The 19,451-nt window shown below is 33.6% G+C and overlaps 1 protein-coding gene across 9 annotated transcripts in view; it reads right to left on the reverse strand.

Annotated features, from left to right (window-relative positions):
• The window catches only part of SNX14 (sorting nexin 14), a 72,856-nt gene that overhangs the window by 11,252 nt on the left and 42,153 nt on the right, over positions 1-19,451 (reverse strand). For 6 of the 9 annotated variants that reach the window (XM_049092329.1, XM_049092330.1, XM_025444575.3 and 3 more), the window contains 8 exons: positions 19,007-19,131; positions 17,826-17,884; positions 15,791-15,817; positions 13,443-13,575; positions 7,663-7,864; positions 4,706-4,789; positions 2,209-2,309; positions 28-139 (listed from right to left, as the gene is read on the reverse strand). In XM_049092329.1, coding sequence (XP_048948286.1) covers positions 28-139; positions 2,209-2,309; positions 4,706-4,789; positions 7,663-7,864; positions 13,443-13,575; positions 15,791-15,817; positions 17,826-17,884; positions 19,007-19,131 — 843 coding nt within the window. The remainder of the gene's footprint in view (positions 1-27; positions 140-2,208; positions 2,310-4,705; positions 4,790-7,662; positions 7,865-13,442; positions 13,576-15,790; positions 15,818-17,825; positions 17,885-19,006; positions 19,132-19,451) is intronic. The other 3 variants (XM_049092332.1, XM_049092331.1, XM_025444581.3) reach the window with 1 other exon arrangement.

Raw genomic sequence — 19,451 nt, forward strand, 5'->3', positions numbered from 1 at the left:
TATATATGATTCTTTAAACTGACTTACCAAGATTTACATCTGGTAGTATTTTATCAAGAAACTGTGTTTCCCCACCATTGGGGGAGAGAAAGTCAGCCAGAAGTTGACTATTACTCAGTTCTGGATGCTGCAGAAGTTTCTTGAATGAAAAAAGAAAATGGGGAAAAAAAGCTTAAAAATCCAAAAGGATCATCAAAACTATATTAAAATGATAAGAACGAAAACAAAAAAAATTTTAATCCTCAAAAGCTATCTTACATTCAGAATAACAAAACCACATTTGTAGAAAGAATACTATTGCACAGCAGCTAAGAACTCAGCCTCTATGGTCAGTCATGAAAGGGTCTGAATTCTAGCTCTTCCATTTACCAGTGAGGAGTCCCTAGAAACTAAGTTCCTAAATTACAAGAGTTAGTTTCCTCATGCGTAAGAGGAAGATAATACTACTTACTTTACAGAGTTGTTATATGAAGCATTTAGCACAATATGATACACAGGAAGAAGATTAAATATTAGCTAATATTGTTTCTCCATTTCTCAACTATAAAACAAGTACTACAATATCATAAAATGTTCTTGATAATTCAAAGAAGTTGGCACAAAGGGTTTTGCAGAAAACTAAATGTGCAAATGTGAAATAATTTGGAAAATCTGTTGTCTGTTCTTGCAACACTATTTTCTTACAAGATAAACTGACTTTTTAAAGCCAAAATTAACCCAGTCTTACCTAATATTCTGTTTTGTAACTTGAAACAGTTTCAAAACTTTATGAGCAGAAATCTGTATAAAAATACCAGTAACTGCAACCTTTAGCTCCATATCACCAGAAAATACTCTTCTAGTATGTGGTACTCTCTTAAAAAGATTTAATTCATTCCAATAATGGGTTAATGGTACAAACAAAGGCAAAGGTTAATACTACTATATATTACATTCAAATATCCTTGCAGTAGTTAAGTTATTCATATTTCAATTTTCACACGACCAAAAAACTATGTAACAAGTATTTTCTGGGTTGAAGCACTCAATGGTTCAAATACAAGAAATAAAATATAAATATCCCTTTACGCTAATAAATATTTTTTAAAAGTACTTATTTTTGACAGGGAGGCATCCAAATTTAACTGAATTAACATTTAATAAAATCTACAAATCCCATGTCCAAAAAAAAGCGATGTAATAAAACAAAAAATGTATCTACTTTTTGGTCTTATGCACTTCATTAACGAAAGATGGTCATTAATTTTAGAGAAACCTAAATCAATTTTAGTTACGCATCTGATTTGATTTTGGCTAACTGAACTAACAATGGAAATAACATATCAATTACATTGTTTACATAACACTGTGCCCACACTGAAAAAAAGATTTCAATTGCAAGCAGTGAATGGTAGGAAATCAGGAGATCCCAAGAAATTGGAAAAACATCTACAAACTGCAAAAGAAAAAAAAACTAAGGAATAAAACAGGAGTTCACAAGTTCAGAAGTGCTAAACACAAAATCAAACAGGAAACAAGACAAAAGGGGCGCCTGGTTGGTTTAGTCAGTAGAGCATGCAACTCTTGATCTTGGAGTTTTAAGTTCAAGTCCCATGTTGTGGGTAGAGATTACTTAAAATAATAATAAAATTTTCTTAAAAAGACAAGAGTAACAAAAAAACTATCCAGTATTCTTAGAATGCATTTCATCTTTTTTTTTTTTTTTAGAATGCATTTCATCTTATACGTTTTTCTTTCTTTAACTTTCCACACCAAAAGTTTTAAACTAAACCCAACATAAGATTTTTCTTCTTCTGAGAAAGTATCTGGTATTTCACTGGTTATCAATTTATTTTAAAGTATATTCTTTTTCTTTTGAGAGAGAGAGAGATAGTACATGAGGGGGGGGCAGTGGGAAAGAGAGAATATCAAGCAGGCTCTGTGCTGAGTGTGGAGCCCAATGCAGGGCTTGATCTCACAATCCTGAGATAATGACCTGAGCTGAAATCAAGAGTTGGATGCTTATGAGCCAACTAAACCACCCAGGTGCCCCTATAAAGTATACCCTTAACAATAATTCTCTTCCACATGAAAAAAATATCTTAAAAGAATTTTCGAAATTCACATTGACATATATCTGTAAAACAAAATGTATTTACACAAGAGAAAAAAAGACAAATTAGAGTATGCTATGATTAGCAATGTTTTAAATAAGATGGTACTATTTACCTGTAAATATTCCTGAAACTCTTCTCTCTTTGACTTTAAGAATTCATAATTTTTGGGGCCAATGATCCTCTTGGAAGGAAGCTGGGCATCAGGAAATGTGCCTGAAATATATATATGAAAGTTATTAGCATGTTCTGCTACTATTTTTTTAAAAGATTTTATTTATTTATTCATGAGAGACAGAGAGAGAGGCAGAGGCAGAGGCAGAGGGAGAAGCAGGCTCCATGCAGACAGCCCGATGTGGAACTCGATCTCAGGACCACAGGATCACGATCTGAGCCGAAGGCAGATGCTAAACCACTAAACCACCCAGGTGTCCATTCTGCTACTATTTTTAAAACCTAATTTATAACTTACTAAGGCAAATTCAGGTTTACAATGCTCCCATATAGAGATGTGGCATTAACTTTTAAATAATCTTGACAAGGGGCACGTAAGTGGCTCAGTCAGTTAAGTATCTGCCTTCGGCTCAGGTCATAATCCTGGGGTCCTGGGATTGAGGCCCCACACTGGGCTCCCTGCTCAGCTGGGAGCCTGCTTCTCCCTCTCCCTCTGCCACTCCCCCTGCTTGTGCTCTGTCAGGTAAATAAATAAAACCTCTTAAAAATAATTAATTAAATAATCTCAACAAAAATCCATGAGCTTCAAGTCAGAAGTCCAGACCAAAGAACCTGGGTCTATTGATACCCAAAATATCACCAACTCTTCATTGGCACAGATTTATTTAAGCCTTCTATACTAGTTTAAAAAAAAAAAAAAAGCTTCAAAAACTAATCATGAGATTATTTTGAAGTTGGTGGGATTCTATCAGCCAAAATCTTTAAAATACCTACTCTCTCATGAGAAAAAAAGGTAGCATTTTGCCAATACTATACAAGATTCAAAACAAAAATTAAAAACCCTGGATATGGGGCTTAGTTGGTTGAGCAACCAGCTTTTGGTTTCATCTCACGTCATGATCTCAGGGTGGTGAGATCAAGCCCTGTATAGGGCTCCCCACTAGGCATGAAGCCTGCTTAGGATTCCCTCTCCTTCTGTCCTTCCCCTCATTCTATCTCTGTCTCTCTTTCAAATAAACAAATAAATCTTTAAAAACAAACCACGGACATGCTTCCTCAAATAGGGCTGACTTTAGAAATTTAAATGCCAGGGATGCCTGGGTGGCTCAGTTGTTGAATGTCTGCCTTTGGCTCAGGTCATGATCCCGAGGCCCTGGGATCTCAAGTCCCACATCAGGCTCCCCACGGGGGGCCTGCTTCTCCTTCTTCCTAGCCTCTCTCTGTGTGTGTCTCATAAACAAATAAATAAAATCTTTTTAAAAAATTAAGAAAGAAATTTAAATGTCAAAAAGGAAAATACTGTTGGGAATCCAATCAATGTAGGATGATCTAGGATTTTACAGTATGGATTATATGTCTCTCATCTCTAAAATAAATCCAAAGAAAAAGTTCTCAGAGAAAGGAGGAGATAAGGATGGCATGGCATAAAACTGGCAGAGACAGAGAAAACCATTTAAAGACAAACACAAATTCAAAATATAAGCAAACAGTCTGGAGTGGGACTTTGTATTTTAAAGAAGAGTAAAAAAGGTTCTCGTCCTTCTCAATTCAGAACCAACCTGAATTTGGATCAAGGATACTCCATAAAGCTTCGATAAAATGAAGATTCATGGGTGCCTGGGTGGCTCAGTAGGTTAAGTATCTGACTCTTGACTTTGGCTCAGGTCATGATCTCAGGGTTGATCTCAGCCTGCTGAGATCTCAGGGTGAGATTGAGCTCCAAGGAGCCTGCTTAAGAATCTCTCTCTCTCCTTCTTCTGCCCCTCCTCGCCCTACTTGCTCGCTCATACTCGCTCCCACTCTCTCTCACAGATTAAAGATTCAGAATACACAAATCAGACTCATCAACCTACATACAAAATGACTGTAAATACTTTGTAACTATATTGCTGATATTAACTAAAATAAATGGATGATAAGAGAGACTGAAAGGTAAGGGGAAGAACTAAAAAAGAAGTGTTCCCCTCTTTTGCTTGATCTATCCTTAATAGAAATATTACACTACAGGTTTTGTTTCCATATCTAAGAACTAAATCAAAACATTTACCATGATGCAAAGCAAACATGTTTATCAAGAAAGATGGTAAAAGAACAAAAGCAATCTGAAATGCTTGGTTTAAATTAAAATCTCTGCCACATCAGGATAAACCAAAATTAAACTGGAAAGAGAATCTTTTCTAAAATACAATTAAAGAATAGCTATCTTTTAAATATTAACATTATTTAAAAAGCAATAAATGTGCACTGTAAAAACTTTAAAAATATAAGCCAGAAATAAGATAAGAAACAGTATGTTCCTATTATGAATAGTAGTATACACAAATGTTACTGCTACATTTCCTTGGTATAATACTTAAAATAAAAAAATTAATCTAGTTCAACAGCTTCTTCAAAAAAGCTAATGCTAAAATGTAATGTTTTATACAAAAGCCACATACCATGAAATTCTGTTAGTTTTGATTCAAGTACATAGAACTCTAGATATCTTCTATAGACGGACCAATGTTCAGGCTCATGCCCAACTGTAAATTGGATGAATACACAATAAATACTAAATAATTGTATAAACTATTAGATACTATTCCAGTCTTAATAATTTATTATTTCTTAACATCACATCATTAACATATTTTATCCCATATTTTAATTTTAAAGAGATTGATGCATTTTACCTATTAAGTTATCTCAATAATACATTTTTCTACAACAAAATCATAGAGCTGATAGAAATTTCAAAAAATAATACAGTGATTATTTTTTAAATGTCAGAAATAAACAATGTATTTCATAAAAACTTAAAATCAATTAATTTTAGGTCCCTCAAAATTTACTAATTGTCCTAATCTAAGACAATACAGAACAGCAGTACCCAACAGAAATTTCTGCAATTTTGAAAATGTTTTATATAATCTGCACTAATACAGTAGCTATTAGCCACATATAGTTACTGATCATTTGAAATGTGGCTATTCTATGTAAGGAACTAAAATGCTAATCTAATTTAATTTTAATTGGTGCACGTGGCTAGTGGCTACCAAAACTGAATAGCACAAAGTAATATTTTACAGAATGAGTCAAGTCAGACAGCCTATTCCAATCCCAGTTCCCCCATTTACTAAGTGAACTTGAACAAATAACCTCATTGTGCCTTAAGTTGCTTAGAATAAAAATTGTACTCATTGCATAAAATAATACACCTAAATCACTTTTGTAGAATGCACAACACAGAAGAAGCTCCCCAAAAATGTTAACTGCTATGATATCTCATGTCATTCTAGCATAGATTTGGAAATGCAATGTACAAAGTCAACTAAGACCACAATAACCAAAAATATCACATTTAGAAAAAAACAACATGATACAGTCACAATCTATAGAGCAAACTGAAGTTTTTTTCTTCAACACTGGTCTTAAAGGATCTTCATCATCCCTAATTTTGGTTTTTTAAAGCTGAAAATTGCTAATTTGCTACATATGTAAAATCAAAGTAGTATTTAAATGATACACTTTATGAGATCCCTCATGGGTCATGGCTTCCTAAAAGCACATTATATTGACAGTAAAAGGCTGAGAAAAATAATCCTTAGAATACAAGTTTTAAGATTTTTTGGTTTAAACTTTATGGTTAAATTATTAAGGCAAATTTCTAAAAAATAAAGCACAAAAATGAATATGTGTCCAAAAGGCAAAAACAAGGTGTATTTCCAAATATTTAAAAGTATATCATACATAAACCTTTGAGAAGGAGATAAAAGTTACACATCAACATAAATTTACCTATAATGATAAGAATTCCCATCCTAAAAGTCAGAAGTTTAAAATAATTTCCTGAGAAACAAGAACAGTGTTGGAAGAGTCAGACTTTAAGTACTTAGAAGTAGCTGAAGCCAGAAACTATAGAGTATTTCTTTTCAATTCTTTTCAACACTTAAAATGCTAATCAGTAGAAATGGTAGACAAAAGATGCAAACAAAACTATGTTTGAAACTGAAATATGGGGCACCTGGGTGGCTCAGTCAGTTAAGCATCTGCCTTCAGGTCAGGTCATGATCCCAGGGTCCTGGGATTGAGTCCCATATGGCAAGCTCCCTGCTCAGCAGGGAGTCTGCTTCTCCCTCTCCCTTTTTGCCCCCCCCCACCCCCGTGCTCTCTCCACCCCCTCAAGTAAGTAAAATCTTAAAAGAAAAGAAAAGAAAAGAAAAGAAAAGAAACTAAAATCAGACCATAATATCAACAATGGTTTGTCTCTACACCTATTAGAATACTAGAATACTGAGCCAGAAAAGCAATTGGCAAGACTGAATGGCAACAACAGCACAATCAAGTAGCACTGACTCCGAACCAGACAGGGTAAGACCCTGCCTGGTATTTAGTTATAATAAGAAAAATTAGGGACACCTGGGTGGCTCAGCAGTTGAGGGGCTGCCTTCAGCTCAGGGCGTGATCCCAGAGTTCCAGAACTGAGCTCCGCAACAGGCTTCTTGCAGGAAGCCTGCTTCTCCCTCTGCCTATGTCTCTGCCTTTCTCTGTCTCTCATGAACAAATAGATTAAAAATAATAATAATAACAGGAAAAATCATAGATAACTACTCTGAGCATTCTTCCTTTCCCATTTCTACATTTTATTTCTTGAAATAGGATTAGCTTCTAAGAAAAATTTTAAAAACCTTTTATTTTTTGAAAAACAAATAAGGAAGTTATTAGCACTGACCTTCATGCTAACACTTAGTCACTCCTCTCTCAAAACCATTTCCTAACATGACCACTTTTTTTTCCTTCTTTTTCCTGAGCTCAACTTCATTTTTCTATCATTCCCAAAATGTGTACAACTTTGATGTGCTTTTGTTTACACTGGGTGCCCTACTTGGACAAATACCAGGGTGGTGACTGTTACCTTGCTATGGATGCTATTTACCTCCTGTCTGTATTAGTTCACACCTGACACCACCAAATGAACACGAACATGAAGAAAACTTGTCAAATTGTGTTTTATTATATTTTTATAAATTCTAATTATCCCACAACAATGGAGGAGGAGAAACGCTGTCTTAATGAAATTGGTATAATATCCGATATACTGCTGTACGTGTTACTCATAGTCAATTAAGAATAATGGTTAATGATGATGGCAGCAAAACCTTTATTAAAAGAATGTTACATAAAATGCCTTGCTGCATTGTCAGGTGTTGCACAGGCGTCTACTCAATATGTATTGGTTGAACAAATTAATTAAGTGGTACTAGAGATAACCTAGGAAAGCCTAAGCTTTCATTCAACTTTCTGTTCAGACACTTACCTTTCAGATGTGCAGTTAGAAATGGCAAAATATTTATCATTCCTGATAAATACAGACTAATTAGCATCTTTTAAGAAAGGTATTCATAAAAATTCCTACCTGCTCTTCTATCATTTCTTTCAACATCTATACAGAATACAGGTATTCTCTCCTTTTTCTCTTTCCTTTCAGAAGAAGGATCTTCAAAAAAGTCCACATATGGAATGCTAATTTTCCATGCAGCAAGGTTTCGGGGAGTATTAGGTGTGCTCACAGCTTCCACTGGAGAATCATCTTCCATTACAACAATACCTTCTTCAATCTGGAAAAAAATCATTAGGAAAAATTAAGTGTTTCCAGGTCCTTCAGGCCTATAGCATACACGATACAACTATAAAAAATATGTCCATATAAATTCCATAATTTTCTACAAAACTTTTGAAATAAGGTGACACCAAATTTTCTACTAAAAATATAGAGAAAAAAATTTAAAATAACAAGTTACATCAACTCCAGGTTTTATTACATCTAGATATGAAAATTGCATAGAAGAGAAAATAGGCACTTCAGAGATTAAAGATACTGAAAACACACAAATATAGAAAATATTTAACTTTGGTAATAAGTAAAAAGTACTGATATTTTTCATTCTGACAATATGCATTTAGAAAAAGTCATAAAACAGTTTTAACTACAGATGATCACTGATTTATGATAGTTCAACTTTACTAGATGCAAAAGCGATATGCATTCAGTAGAAACTGTACTTTGAATTTTGAGCTTTTATCTTTTCCCAGGCTAACAGTATGTAGTATGATACTCTCCCGTGATGCTAGATTGTGGCAGCAAGCCATAGCTCTCAGTTAGCCACTCAATCACAAAGGTAAGCAATCAATACACCTATAGTCATTTCGTACCCATATAACCATTCTGCTTCACTTTCAGTACAGTATTCAATAAATTACATGAGATATTCAACACCTTATGATAAAATAGGCCTTGTGTTAGATGATTTTGCCCAACTGTAAGCTAATGTAAGTGTTCTGAGCTTACTTAAAGTAGGCTAGGCCAAGTTATGATGTCTGGTAGCCTAGTGTATTAAATGCATTTTCAGCCCAGTAGGCTCCCTCCTAAGGGAGCCTCATCTATCCCCCTGCTTATGTGTGTGCTCTCTCTCTCTTTCAAATAAACAAAATCTTTTAAAAATTTTTATAAAATAAAAAAGCAAATGCATTTTCAACTTAGGTTACTTTCAACTTAAAATAGGTTTTAACAGAAGGTAAGCCCATTATAAGGTGAGGAAGATCTGTAATTCCATTTCCGGGAATGTATTTTTTTTTTAGATTTTATTTATTTATTCATGACAGACATAGAGAGAGAGAGAGAGGCAGAGACACAGGCAGAGGGAGAAGCAGGCTCCATGCAAGGAGCCCGACGCAGGACTCGATCCCGGGTCTCCAGGATCACACCCAGGCTGAAGGTGGCACTGAACTACTGGGCCACTGGGGCTGCCCATCTGGGAATGTATTCTAATGAAGTATGTATTCCAAGTAAATTTTTTTAAAAGTGGGGAAAGGCACAAGTATATTCACTGCAGCGAAGTAATATTATAAATGAAAAATGGCCTGAAAGGGACCCACCTCCATTGAACTAAGTTTCATTTTTCATCTGTTGGCTTCTAAAATTTTAATAATATAAATGTTTAAAATAATATTTTAAAATATTACTCAAAGAAAAATTATTTTTAAAAAGGAACTTTAAGCATGTTCTAAAAATATAGATACAGAAAGAAGGAAAAACTGTCTCTACTTCATTAAATTAGAAGTAAAACTTCTGAACTAGCACATTAAAACACCTGATCACCTAGACATCACAAATTCATGTTAAAGAAGGCAAAATATTACAAATAAAACACATCCATCTTGAACATACTTCTTTTAGGACAAAGACTGTTTGCACTTAAGAAAATTCTGAATAGTCTATTAAGAGCAAATGAGTAGTAGAGAGAGACTTCTTTGCAGAATTTTAGCACCCTACCTTTACTCTCAGTTCTAGTTTCTTCCCACACCTGGCAGTCACCTCTGTTCTAAGTGAGTTCTTTTACTCCCCTACAAAGCCCCTTAGAAATTATCCTTTTCTATTCTTGCCTTAAAATGGCTTTCCATAATCCCTAGTAAGAATGTTAATGATCTTAGGAGGACCTCTTAATACTCTATTGAAAACAAAGCCTTCAATTCCTAAAAAGAAACTATAAAGACAGGTGATATGAGTTGGGTTTTGCCTTTTTTTGGGATAAGGCTATCTCCTTATATACTTGAAAGAAAAAGAGAGAAGAATGTGTGAGGGAAATGCCCGCTCCACTACTTGGACCTGAGATACCAAGTAGCATTTTCTATGGCTATTACAACTGTAATTTTGTCAATGGATTCAGTTTATGAGACATCAGAAGGGTAGACAATCATAAAATGAAAGAAAATTTGTTTAACAAGCTGACTAAATGCCAAAAAATAGACATCCTTGGAGCACCTGGCTGGCTCAGTCAGTGGAGCATGGGACTCTTGATCTAACTAAATGTTACAAATTCAAGCCCTAAGTTGGGTGTAGAATTTACTTAAAAAAAAAAAAAAAGAAAGAAAGAAATTCTTAAATAAAAAGTTCTCCAAAATCAATCTAAGAAACAAAATAGGAGAACAAAATTCTTAGCAACATAAAACTATCCATGAAACAAAGGACAAATTTTTTAAATGTATTACTGTTACTGTTACCATTTAAATGGTATTTATATCAAAAAAGTTTAATGAATAATCTCTAGGGCAGTATTTCTCTAAAGAATTTTTAGAACTTCCTTTAATGTTATTTGAAAGTAAATAATATTATAAACCAAAATTTTATGAAAAGGAAAACCAAATATTTTTTTGTTTTCATATAGATCTTCCCTCTACAGAAAGGATGGAGAATAAGGATGGCAGAGGATAAAAGGCAAAAAGATGTCCCCCTATTTCCTTAAGAAATACTAGTGTTCCTCATTATTATCTTTTCCTTATCTTTTCCTATACAGAGATAACTGCCAACATATTAATAGATTCCAACAATTTATTTGCAAATAATTTCTGAACTTGGGACAGATACACATTTTCAAATAGACTCAATCTTATGCAATGGACTTTGGTTTCCAGGCCAGCATACATATGCCAATCTAATCCATAATTTACATTCATACATTTATAAGAATTGATGCTCTTATAGTGCTTACTGCGCTTACCATATGCTAAGTGCTGTCCTACACTTTGTGCATGTTACTTGTTTAATTCTCACAACAACCTTATGTAAGTCAGATACTATCATCCCCATTTCATTTGTGAAGAAGCCAAATCACAATAAAATTGAGCAATAGGAAGGAGGCACTGCCACCAAATGACCACATCGAGGTTTCTAAAAGAAAATGTTTTCTAGGTCCCAAATTTGCATCACAAACCACCTTAACCCTGGTAGTAAGACTGGCAATTTCCCTTTTCCTCTAAACTTCCTAAACAAGATAAAGAAGACTCCCAAGGTCCCACAGCTTAGAACTAGCACAAGTACTGGGGTGTCTGGTTCAATCAGTTGGAAGAATATGTGACTCTTGATCTTGGGGTCATGAGTTTGAGCCCCATGTTGGGGTAGAGATTACTTAAACAAACTTAAAAAAACTAGCACAGTGCCCTCTAAATCACAACTGGCATCATCTTAGTCTGGATGAACAGCCTATGCACCCCTACCTTTTCTTTTCAGAGGATTAGGGATTAGTTTGCTCTCTTCCCATAGTTTTCCTTATTACTTATCTCTGGTTCCAAATCAAGAATTTTCTTCTTCCTTGGGCCACTATAACACAGAATTCCCTCACCTTTTTAAAGACTATCCTCCCATTCCTGAAGCAAACAAACAAACAAACAAAAACCAACTTATCTTTCAAGTAATCAGAACAAAAAATAAAATGTACATCTTCCTGAACAAAAATTCTGTTTTGGAAAGTTCACAGTAACATGGGTAAATGCTTTTATTGTAATATTAAGTGGGGAGAGTAGGATAGCAAACTGTATACATAATGTAGCCTAATCTATGTGGATGAGAAAGGAAAGGTATTTTTTTTAAATCACCAAAATGTTAACAGAAATGGCAATTGAGTGATAGGATTATGGATGGTATTTCAAATTTGTTTCCACTTTTCCATATTACTAAAAAATTGAGACTATAATATGCTTAAATTTTTTTAATACACAAATAAATATTATTTTGAAAAAAGACTATATCCTCTGTCTACTGTCTTTCTTCTTACCCACACTTTTAAGAAAAGACAAGGGCATAAACAGAAAAAAAAAATGTTATATTTGGATAACCTAAGAAGGAAAAAAAAAAGAATTAAGATTTTCTTCCACTTAAATCATGAAGAATCATTTAAACTCCTTAAAATTCATCATGCAATGGGACAGAGGTCAAAAGGAAGAAGTACAAAGAAAAAAATGGGTTTATTTACTCTTCTCTCCCTCATTCCTTTTTATTAGTCATTGCCAATCCAATCACTATTATTCAACCTTTTATTTATTTTTTTTTAAAGATTTTTTATTTATTTATTCACAGAGACACAGAGAGAGAGAGAGAGAGAGAGATAGAGAGGCAGAGACACAGGCAGAGGGAGAAGCAGGCACCATGGGACTGGATCCAGGGTCTCCAGGATCACACCCTAGGCTGCAGGCGGCGCTAAACCGCTGCGCCACCAGGACTGCCCTATTCAACCTTTTATAACCAGGTTAGTAAATCTCTTAAGGGCAAAGTCTCTATCTTAATCATCATTTTTATCCCCACTGCTCAGTCATTAAAGGGCAAAATAAGGATCCAGGAACTCTGTTCAATAAAGATTTGTTCAATAAGTAAAAAGTACAAATGAGACAATATCTATCCTTATGGAACTAACTAGTAAGGAAAACAATCATAGACATCATTTCAAATATAATTTTTGGTGCATGCTTTAACATATGATCTAAGAAGGGGCACAAAGGAGGAAATATTCAATTCTACTTGGAGACCCAGATAAGGGTCTATGGGAAGCTGCTGGATTCTGAAAGTATAAACTTTCTACATAAATAAAGGAAGGGTATTTCAAGGACAACATGTCCAAAAGATCACGGAATAAAATTGCATGGTGGGTGTAATGTGCACATAAATTAACCAGAAATCTTGTTAAAATGCAAACTGATTCAGTAGGTCTAGAATGGAACCAGAGATTCTGTACTTATAATAAGCTCCCAGGCAATGCTGATGCTTTTGATACACCAATCAGTTTAAGTAGCAAGAGGTAAGGACATTTATCAACAATTTGCCTGGGGCAGCCTGCGTGGCTCAGCGGTTTAGCACCTGCCTTTGGTCCAGGGAGTGATCGTGGGGTCCCAGTCCCAACGTCGGACTCCCTGCACGGAGCCTCCTTCTCCCTCTGCCTGTGTCTCTGCCTCTCTCTCTCTCTCTCTCTCTCTGTGTGTCTCTCATGAATAAATAAATAAAATCTTTTTTAAAAAAGTGGAAACAAAAACAATGAAAACAAATGTTTGCCTGGATCTATGGCTGGAAAGAGATGAAACTACAAAGTAAAACTCTAACCATAAGATGGTAAATTATTTGACTATTATAACTATCTCAACTCAACAGAAACCACTCTGGCTTTAACAGGCAATTAACCTGGTGTTCAGGATCTTTACAAATTAGATTAGCACTATGAATCTATAAAGTAATGAAAAAATAAAGGATAGAAAAGAAATCTGAAATAAGTAAAATAAAGGAAAGGGAAAACAGAAAGGAAGCATGTCCAGTTTTTTATGACACTGTAGGTCGGAATTTATACATACATCAAATTGAAGAATTTTACTTACAAAGTCATCTTCACCTTCTGTTAACCCATAATTAGGCAACATAGCTCCTTCCATTGTGGTACTTTTGAATACTCCTTTAATTTTGCTACCTATTCTGCTGATTCCAAATGATTCTCCTCTTTTCTGTGTGCTCCTAAATGTTAAACAAAAATGTATCAAGTACATAGTAAATTATCACAACAATCTAGTTTATTCTAAACTACAATAAAAATAGCTGTGAAAAGTGTAAACTAAAGGTAAAGCTAACATAACTTTTTGGAGTTCATAGTCATAGTCATAGACATAGTCTCAACATCTCAGAAGCCAAAAGTGACATGACATTTAAAGTTTTAATTTGGGGGTATGAACAAATGGGACAATATTTATTTATTTAAAATATTAAAAAAATATATTAATAAATGTTTAGAATTTACCTACTAGTTAAAACATTAACTGAACTAAAATGTTTAAAAGGTGAGAGCCCCCTAGTGGTACATAGTTCTCACTGCCATATATATTTTGGAATAACAAAAAAATGTGGTAAGACCAACATTCAAAACAATGTATCCATTTAGAACTGTACTGCTAAAATAACATAATGTAACAGAAAAAATATATAAAAGTATGACCTTCTCAGTTCATTTTAGACCTTAACAAAAAAAATCTGTCCCCTAGAACTGAATATTTTTAAGCAAATTTTAATTTTATAATCATATAAATACTCAGGAGGAGTATGAAATAAAAGAGGAATGAAGTATAAAATGCATCTTACTTAACTTCAAAGTTACAAAAAGAAAAAATAAAGTGCCCAAGGGGAGGATTAGCTATAAGCCTAAGTACAAAAGCAAATGTAGCTTAAGGAAGCCTGCTCTGACATAAAATATTAAATGTTGGTTTTGTAATTTTTTTTCAAAAGTAAGTTTCTAAAAGCAGATATAGCTGGAAAGCAACTACAACAAAAAATAAGCCAAAAAGCAGCAAAAATTTCCTGTTACAGCCTATGTTTCAAGTTTCAACAAGTAAAAATGAACTTTTACTCAATTTAAAACTCATGCTATGTAATGCTACCCATACAACAGCTAAACAAATAAAAATGACTATTTTAAAATCCAGAAAAGTTTGTTTTGGATGCTTAATTTCATGGATAGCTATTACTCCTACAAGCAAAATTTATTTATTGAAATAATGCAATAATTACAAAAACAAAAAAAATGGATCAAGTTTCAAATATACCTGGTACATTAATGACAAGTGCATTTTATATATGTCTAAGGAGCAAATCAAACTTACTTTAAAACTGGAAAAACTCTTAATAAATAGTTAGTAGTAAAAAGGGTACTTAAACTAGAAGATTATTTTATGTAAACAAGCATACAATCAGTGGTTTCTTTTTAAATCCAGAACTATAAACATAATTCTGAGAGTGTTTCTAAAACCAATTACAAAAATATCAACAAACTATTACTAAAATATCTAGAATTTAGATCATAAGAAATTCAGCTTTTCGAAATCTGACATTTTAAAAAATATCTCACTTCTGATTATCTCCAGAAATACACAAATAGCATACTTCTTGTTTAAAAAAAAAAAAGTTCTTTAAACACAAGTAATTCTACAAGTAATTTAGCAAAACCAATTAACAAAAAATGAATCAACAGCTTTGAACAGCTAGATACTAGCTTTTCATTTTATCTTAAAATGACATTTTTATTTTACGACATATATCATGCTATTTCAAAAAGGAGCTATCTAGGGGGGCCTGGTTGGCTCAGCTGGTAGAGCATGAGACTCTTGATCTCAGGGTTGTGAGTTCAATCCCCCTACTGGACATGGAGTCTACTTCAAAAAATAGATAATATCTTTTTAAAAAATAGATAAAATCTTTTTGTTTTCTTTCTTTTCTAAAAAAGAAAGAAAACAAAAAAGGAGATATCTAGAAGCAAATTAGAGGTTAATTTTAAAAGGATATCCCAAAAACAAGATGAAAATAGAGAGGAAGGCAAACCATAAAACATAGAAACATAGAAAACAAACTAAGGCTTGCTGGAGGGGAGGTGGGAAGGGGGATGGGTAATTGCATGATGGACATTAAAGAGGGCACTTGATGAAATGAGCACCAGCTGTTATATGCAACTGATGAATCACTAAATTCTATCCCTGAAACTAATAATACAGTATATGTTAATTAAATTAAATTAAAATAAAATATTTTAAAAAAATAAAAAATAAAGGATATCTCAAGTAAGTGATAGTAAGGCAATAGTAATAGCAGTGTTTCCTTTTTGTTGTACTTAGGTTGTTTTGGGTATACTTTCTGAACTTAAATAATTTATACAGAAAAAAAAATCACATGCTGTCCCAAGACTTACCGAAAATCATCCAAACTTAGGCTACCTCTGCAGTAACAGATATGTGAGATTATATAAGGAAAGGAGAGAGAAAGCCCAGATATTAAACAAGTTTCACTTTAGAACACAAAACAAGATTTAAAAGCTTTAAAAGTTATACAATTAGATAGCATTCATCTTTGCAAAAGTAAAGAATTTTTATAACATAATAAAGGAAAAAGAAAGTACCAAGGCTGTTTTGGGGAGAGGAAGAGTATGAATTCTAGATCATTTTTAAAAAGTTCTTAAACTAGTATGTCAAGAAATAACTTTGCACTTCTTTGCCCTCATTTAGGCACACTATTTGTTTGATATGATAGAAAGTATACAGAGACTAAGCCTCTATCCAAACACTTGGCACAGAAAACAAGTGTTTTCCAACATGAAATTCAAGTCTATACTAGATATAATTATGTGCTTCACACATTTGTAGTTTGAGTACTCTGAAATATATGTTTTAAGCTAAGAAACAAAGTGAACAAAAAAAAAAACACCCCTAAATATATTTTTTAAGTTATGCATTGAGTATGGAAGAAACAGAACAACAGGTTAACAATAATATGCATTAAAATTATTACTTTTAAATTACAATTAAATAGAATGTAGAGATAAAATATATGAATACTTTACATATTTGAAGTCACTTAGCAAATTAGCAATGCTTCTCTAAATTTTCAGTGAAAGAATGTTACATAAATCTTTTATTTATTCTATATAGGTAAATGAGTAAGTATCACAGAAGCAGAGCCCTGGCAAGACTGACAGTTAATATTAAAATCAGGTCAATACAAAGAAAAACATACTTTTAAAGACCATAATCAGTACCCAAAATGAATAGAGTCCACATTTTTTCCTATTTATTTTATATTTTAAAAACTGCAAAATTAATGTAGTTTGTTGAAGACAACCAGGCGTTCTCAAAGTGGCAAAGAAAGCTTTCCATCTCTGAAGTTATGACCCTGACTTAGCTACTGGGCAGGCTTATAAGAATCAAAGAACCACTTCCCCTTAAATGGTCCTCTACAGTTAAGTGATTAAGCTTAATACCTTACTACGGCACTCCAAATATCCTATGTCTATAAACAGAAATAAATTCAACCTGCTTCTCAAATGATGCTGGAAAATTTAATTAAAGTCTTTAAAAAGTGTTCAAATTAAAGAAGAGGTATTTGGATTTGGTAAAGTATGCTGTTTTAAACAACATGGATGGAATTTTTGTTAAGTCAATGTTTCATGATTGTAATATATAAACTCAATAATCAAAAAATTCAAATGTTTCTACATCCTTTGGTTATAGCAAAGAAATGCAATATATTCTCCCCATGGCTACGGTTTTAACATTTTTCTTTATACTATCTAAAAAACTACTCCAGTTTCTGACCTATCTACTTCTGTCTTTGCACCACATCCCTAACTTATTTATATATTAGATTCTTGCTCAAAAAAAAAAAAAAAGGAAGGTATTGAGAACAATTTGAATATCTATTCTATGGATTTATAGATGTGACCTGTGTCCATTTTGTACATACAATGATGTAAACGCAAATCAAGACATTAATTCTTCTTTTATTTCTTTGAGTTATTTAACTGCACACATGTATTTCCAGAAAGCGAGAAGAGAAAGGGATAAAAACCTCTCCAAATTTGTAACCAGGATGTACTCTAATAAAATGTACTCTCTGGAGGAAGAAAACTGTCTAAAATTGAGTTATCTACAGATTTTCATTTATGGATGTGGTCTATAGGCTCCAGCAAAGCAGGTGATCAAGCACCAATGTATATTAATCATGATAACAGCAAGGCAATGCTGTGTATCTTATTAAGTTTTTCTAAAAGAATTTCAGGCATTTTTGGGTTACCGAATATAGTACAACTCTATAATTACTTAATAAAATGTCTTGTCTACTTATGCAGCAATGGAACCACAGAGTCAAAGAAAAACAAATAAAAACAATATTACAAGAATGATTAGCATCAACAAGTACAAAAACAAGCTTTACAGACTTAACATACCTACCTGTTCAATTTTGAATTGCGTGTTGGTGATTCTGCACCTCTTAAAAGTTGCCTGAAATACTTCCAAAAAATTATGATTGATTAAACTATTTTATATTAAAACATGATATTTGACCTTACTACTTTCCAGTTTAAAGAAAAAAAATTTAAATCAAGTGAAAACAACTATAGGCAAATAGAATAAGGATTACAATACTACAAATGGAGATATTCAGGCCATTTGATTTCCACACGTCCATAAAGTATATAAAAGAAGAATGGAGTTTCACCATCACCACAGTATTAAAAAGCCACTCAAGCATATATGGCAAATCAGGTAGACCAATCTGGTCACTATCTACCTAATCAAATACATCTAAATATGGTTTTGGTATTGAGAATCATTTTTATAATAAACCTCTAACCTCAAGGTGCCGGGGTGGCTTAGCCATCAAGTTGTGATGCCAGCATCCTGGGATCAAGCCCCATGTTGGGCTCCTGGCTTAGCAGGGAGACTGGTTCTCCCTCTGCCTGTCACACATGCTCATGCTCCCTCTCTCTTTCTCAAATAAAACAAAAACAAAAACCTTTTAATCTCCATTAATTTATATAATTAAAAAGAGTATTCACTTTTTTAATCATGCTTTATTTTTCTGTTTATTTGTTATTTGAATCACTCATCTACTGATGTCAAAGCCACTATTAGGGACACCTGGGTGGCTCAGCACCTGAACGTCTGCCTTCAGCTCAGGGCATGATCCCAGAGTCCCAGGATAGTGTCCAACATCGGGCTCTCTGCATGGAGCCTGCTTCTCCCTCTGCCTTTATCTCTGCCTTTTCTCTGTGTCTCTCATGAATAAATAAAATCTTAAAAAAAAAAAAAAAAAAAAAACACTCCTAAATTTTGAAGAAAAATCCTTAAACACTGGGGATCCCTGGGTGGCTCAGCGGTTTGGCGCCTGCCTTTGGCCCAGGGCGCGATCCTGGAGTCCCGGGATTGAGTCCTGCGTCGGGCTCCCGGCATGGAGCCTGCTTCTCCCGCTGCCTGTATCTCTGCCTCTCCTCTCTCTCTCTCTTTCTCTATGTCTATCATGAATGAATGAATGAATGAATGAATGAATAAATAAATAAATAAATAAATAAATAAATCTTTTAAAAAAAGAGAGAGAAAAATCCTTAAACATGATTAATATTTTGACTTACCTCATCACTGTGGCAGAACATAGGTGTGAACACATTCTCCAAGAGAGACAGTACATGTTCATATGCTTCAAAAAGACATCTCATAGTTTGAAGTTTCACAACATCTATATATGGTCCCTCAGCAACTATTAAAAAAAATTATATTGCAGGAATTGTTTATGAATACCATAAGTACATTATATATTAGTATAAAATAACAGTGAAAGAGCATACAAACAGTCCTAGAACTGTTTTGCAGAAAATCCATTTGTAAGGTATAGAAGTCAAACTAGGATGAGGAATCAGAATAACCAACCTTCAATTCTGGAGGTGAATTGGGAGTTAATTTCATCAAAGCCTTCATCTTGTTAGTTAAATAGGATAATGGCTACCTATGCACCTCACAGCTGTTGCAATAATAAACACTGAACACAGGAGAAACTGAGAACTTTAAAAGTTGTAAAAG

The sequence above is a fragment of the Canis lupus genome, chromosome 12, assembly GCF_003254725.2.
Source record: "Canis lupus dingo isolate Sandy chromosome 12, ASM325472v2, whole genome shotgun sequence".
Classification (NCBI taxonomy): Eukaryota; Metazoa; Chordata; class Mammalia; order Carnivora; family Canidae; genus Canis; species Canis lupus.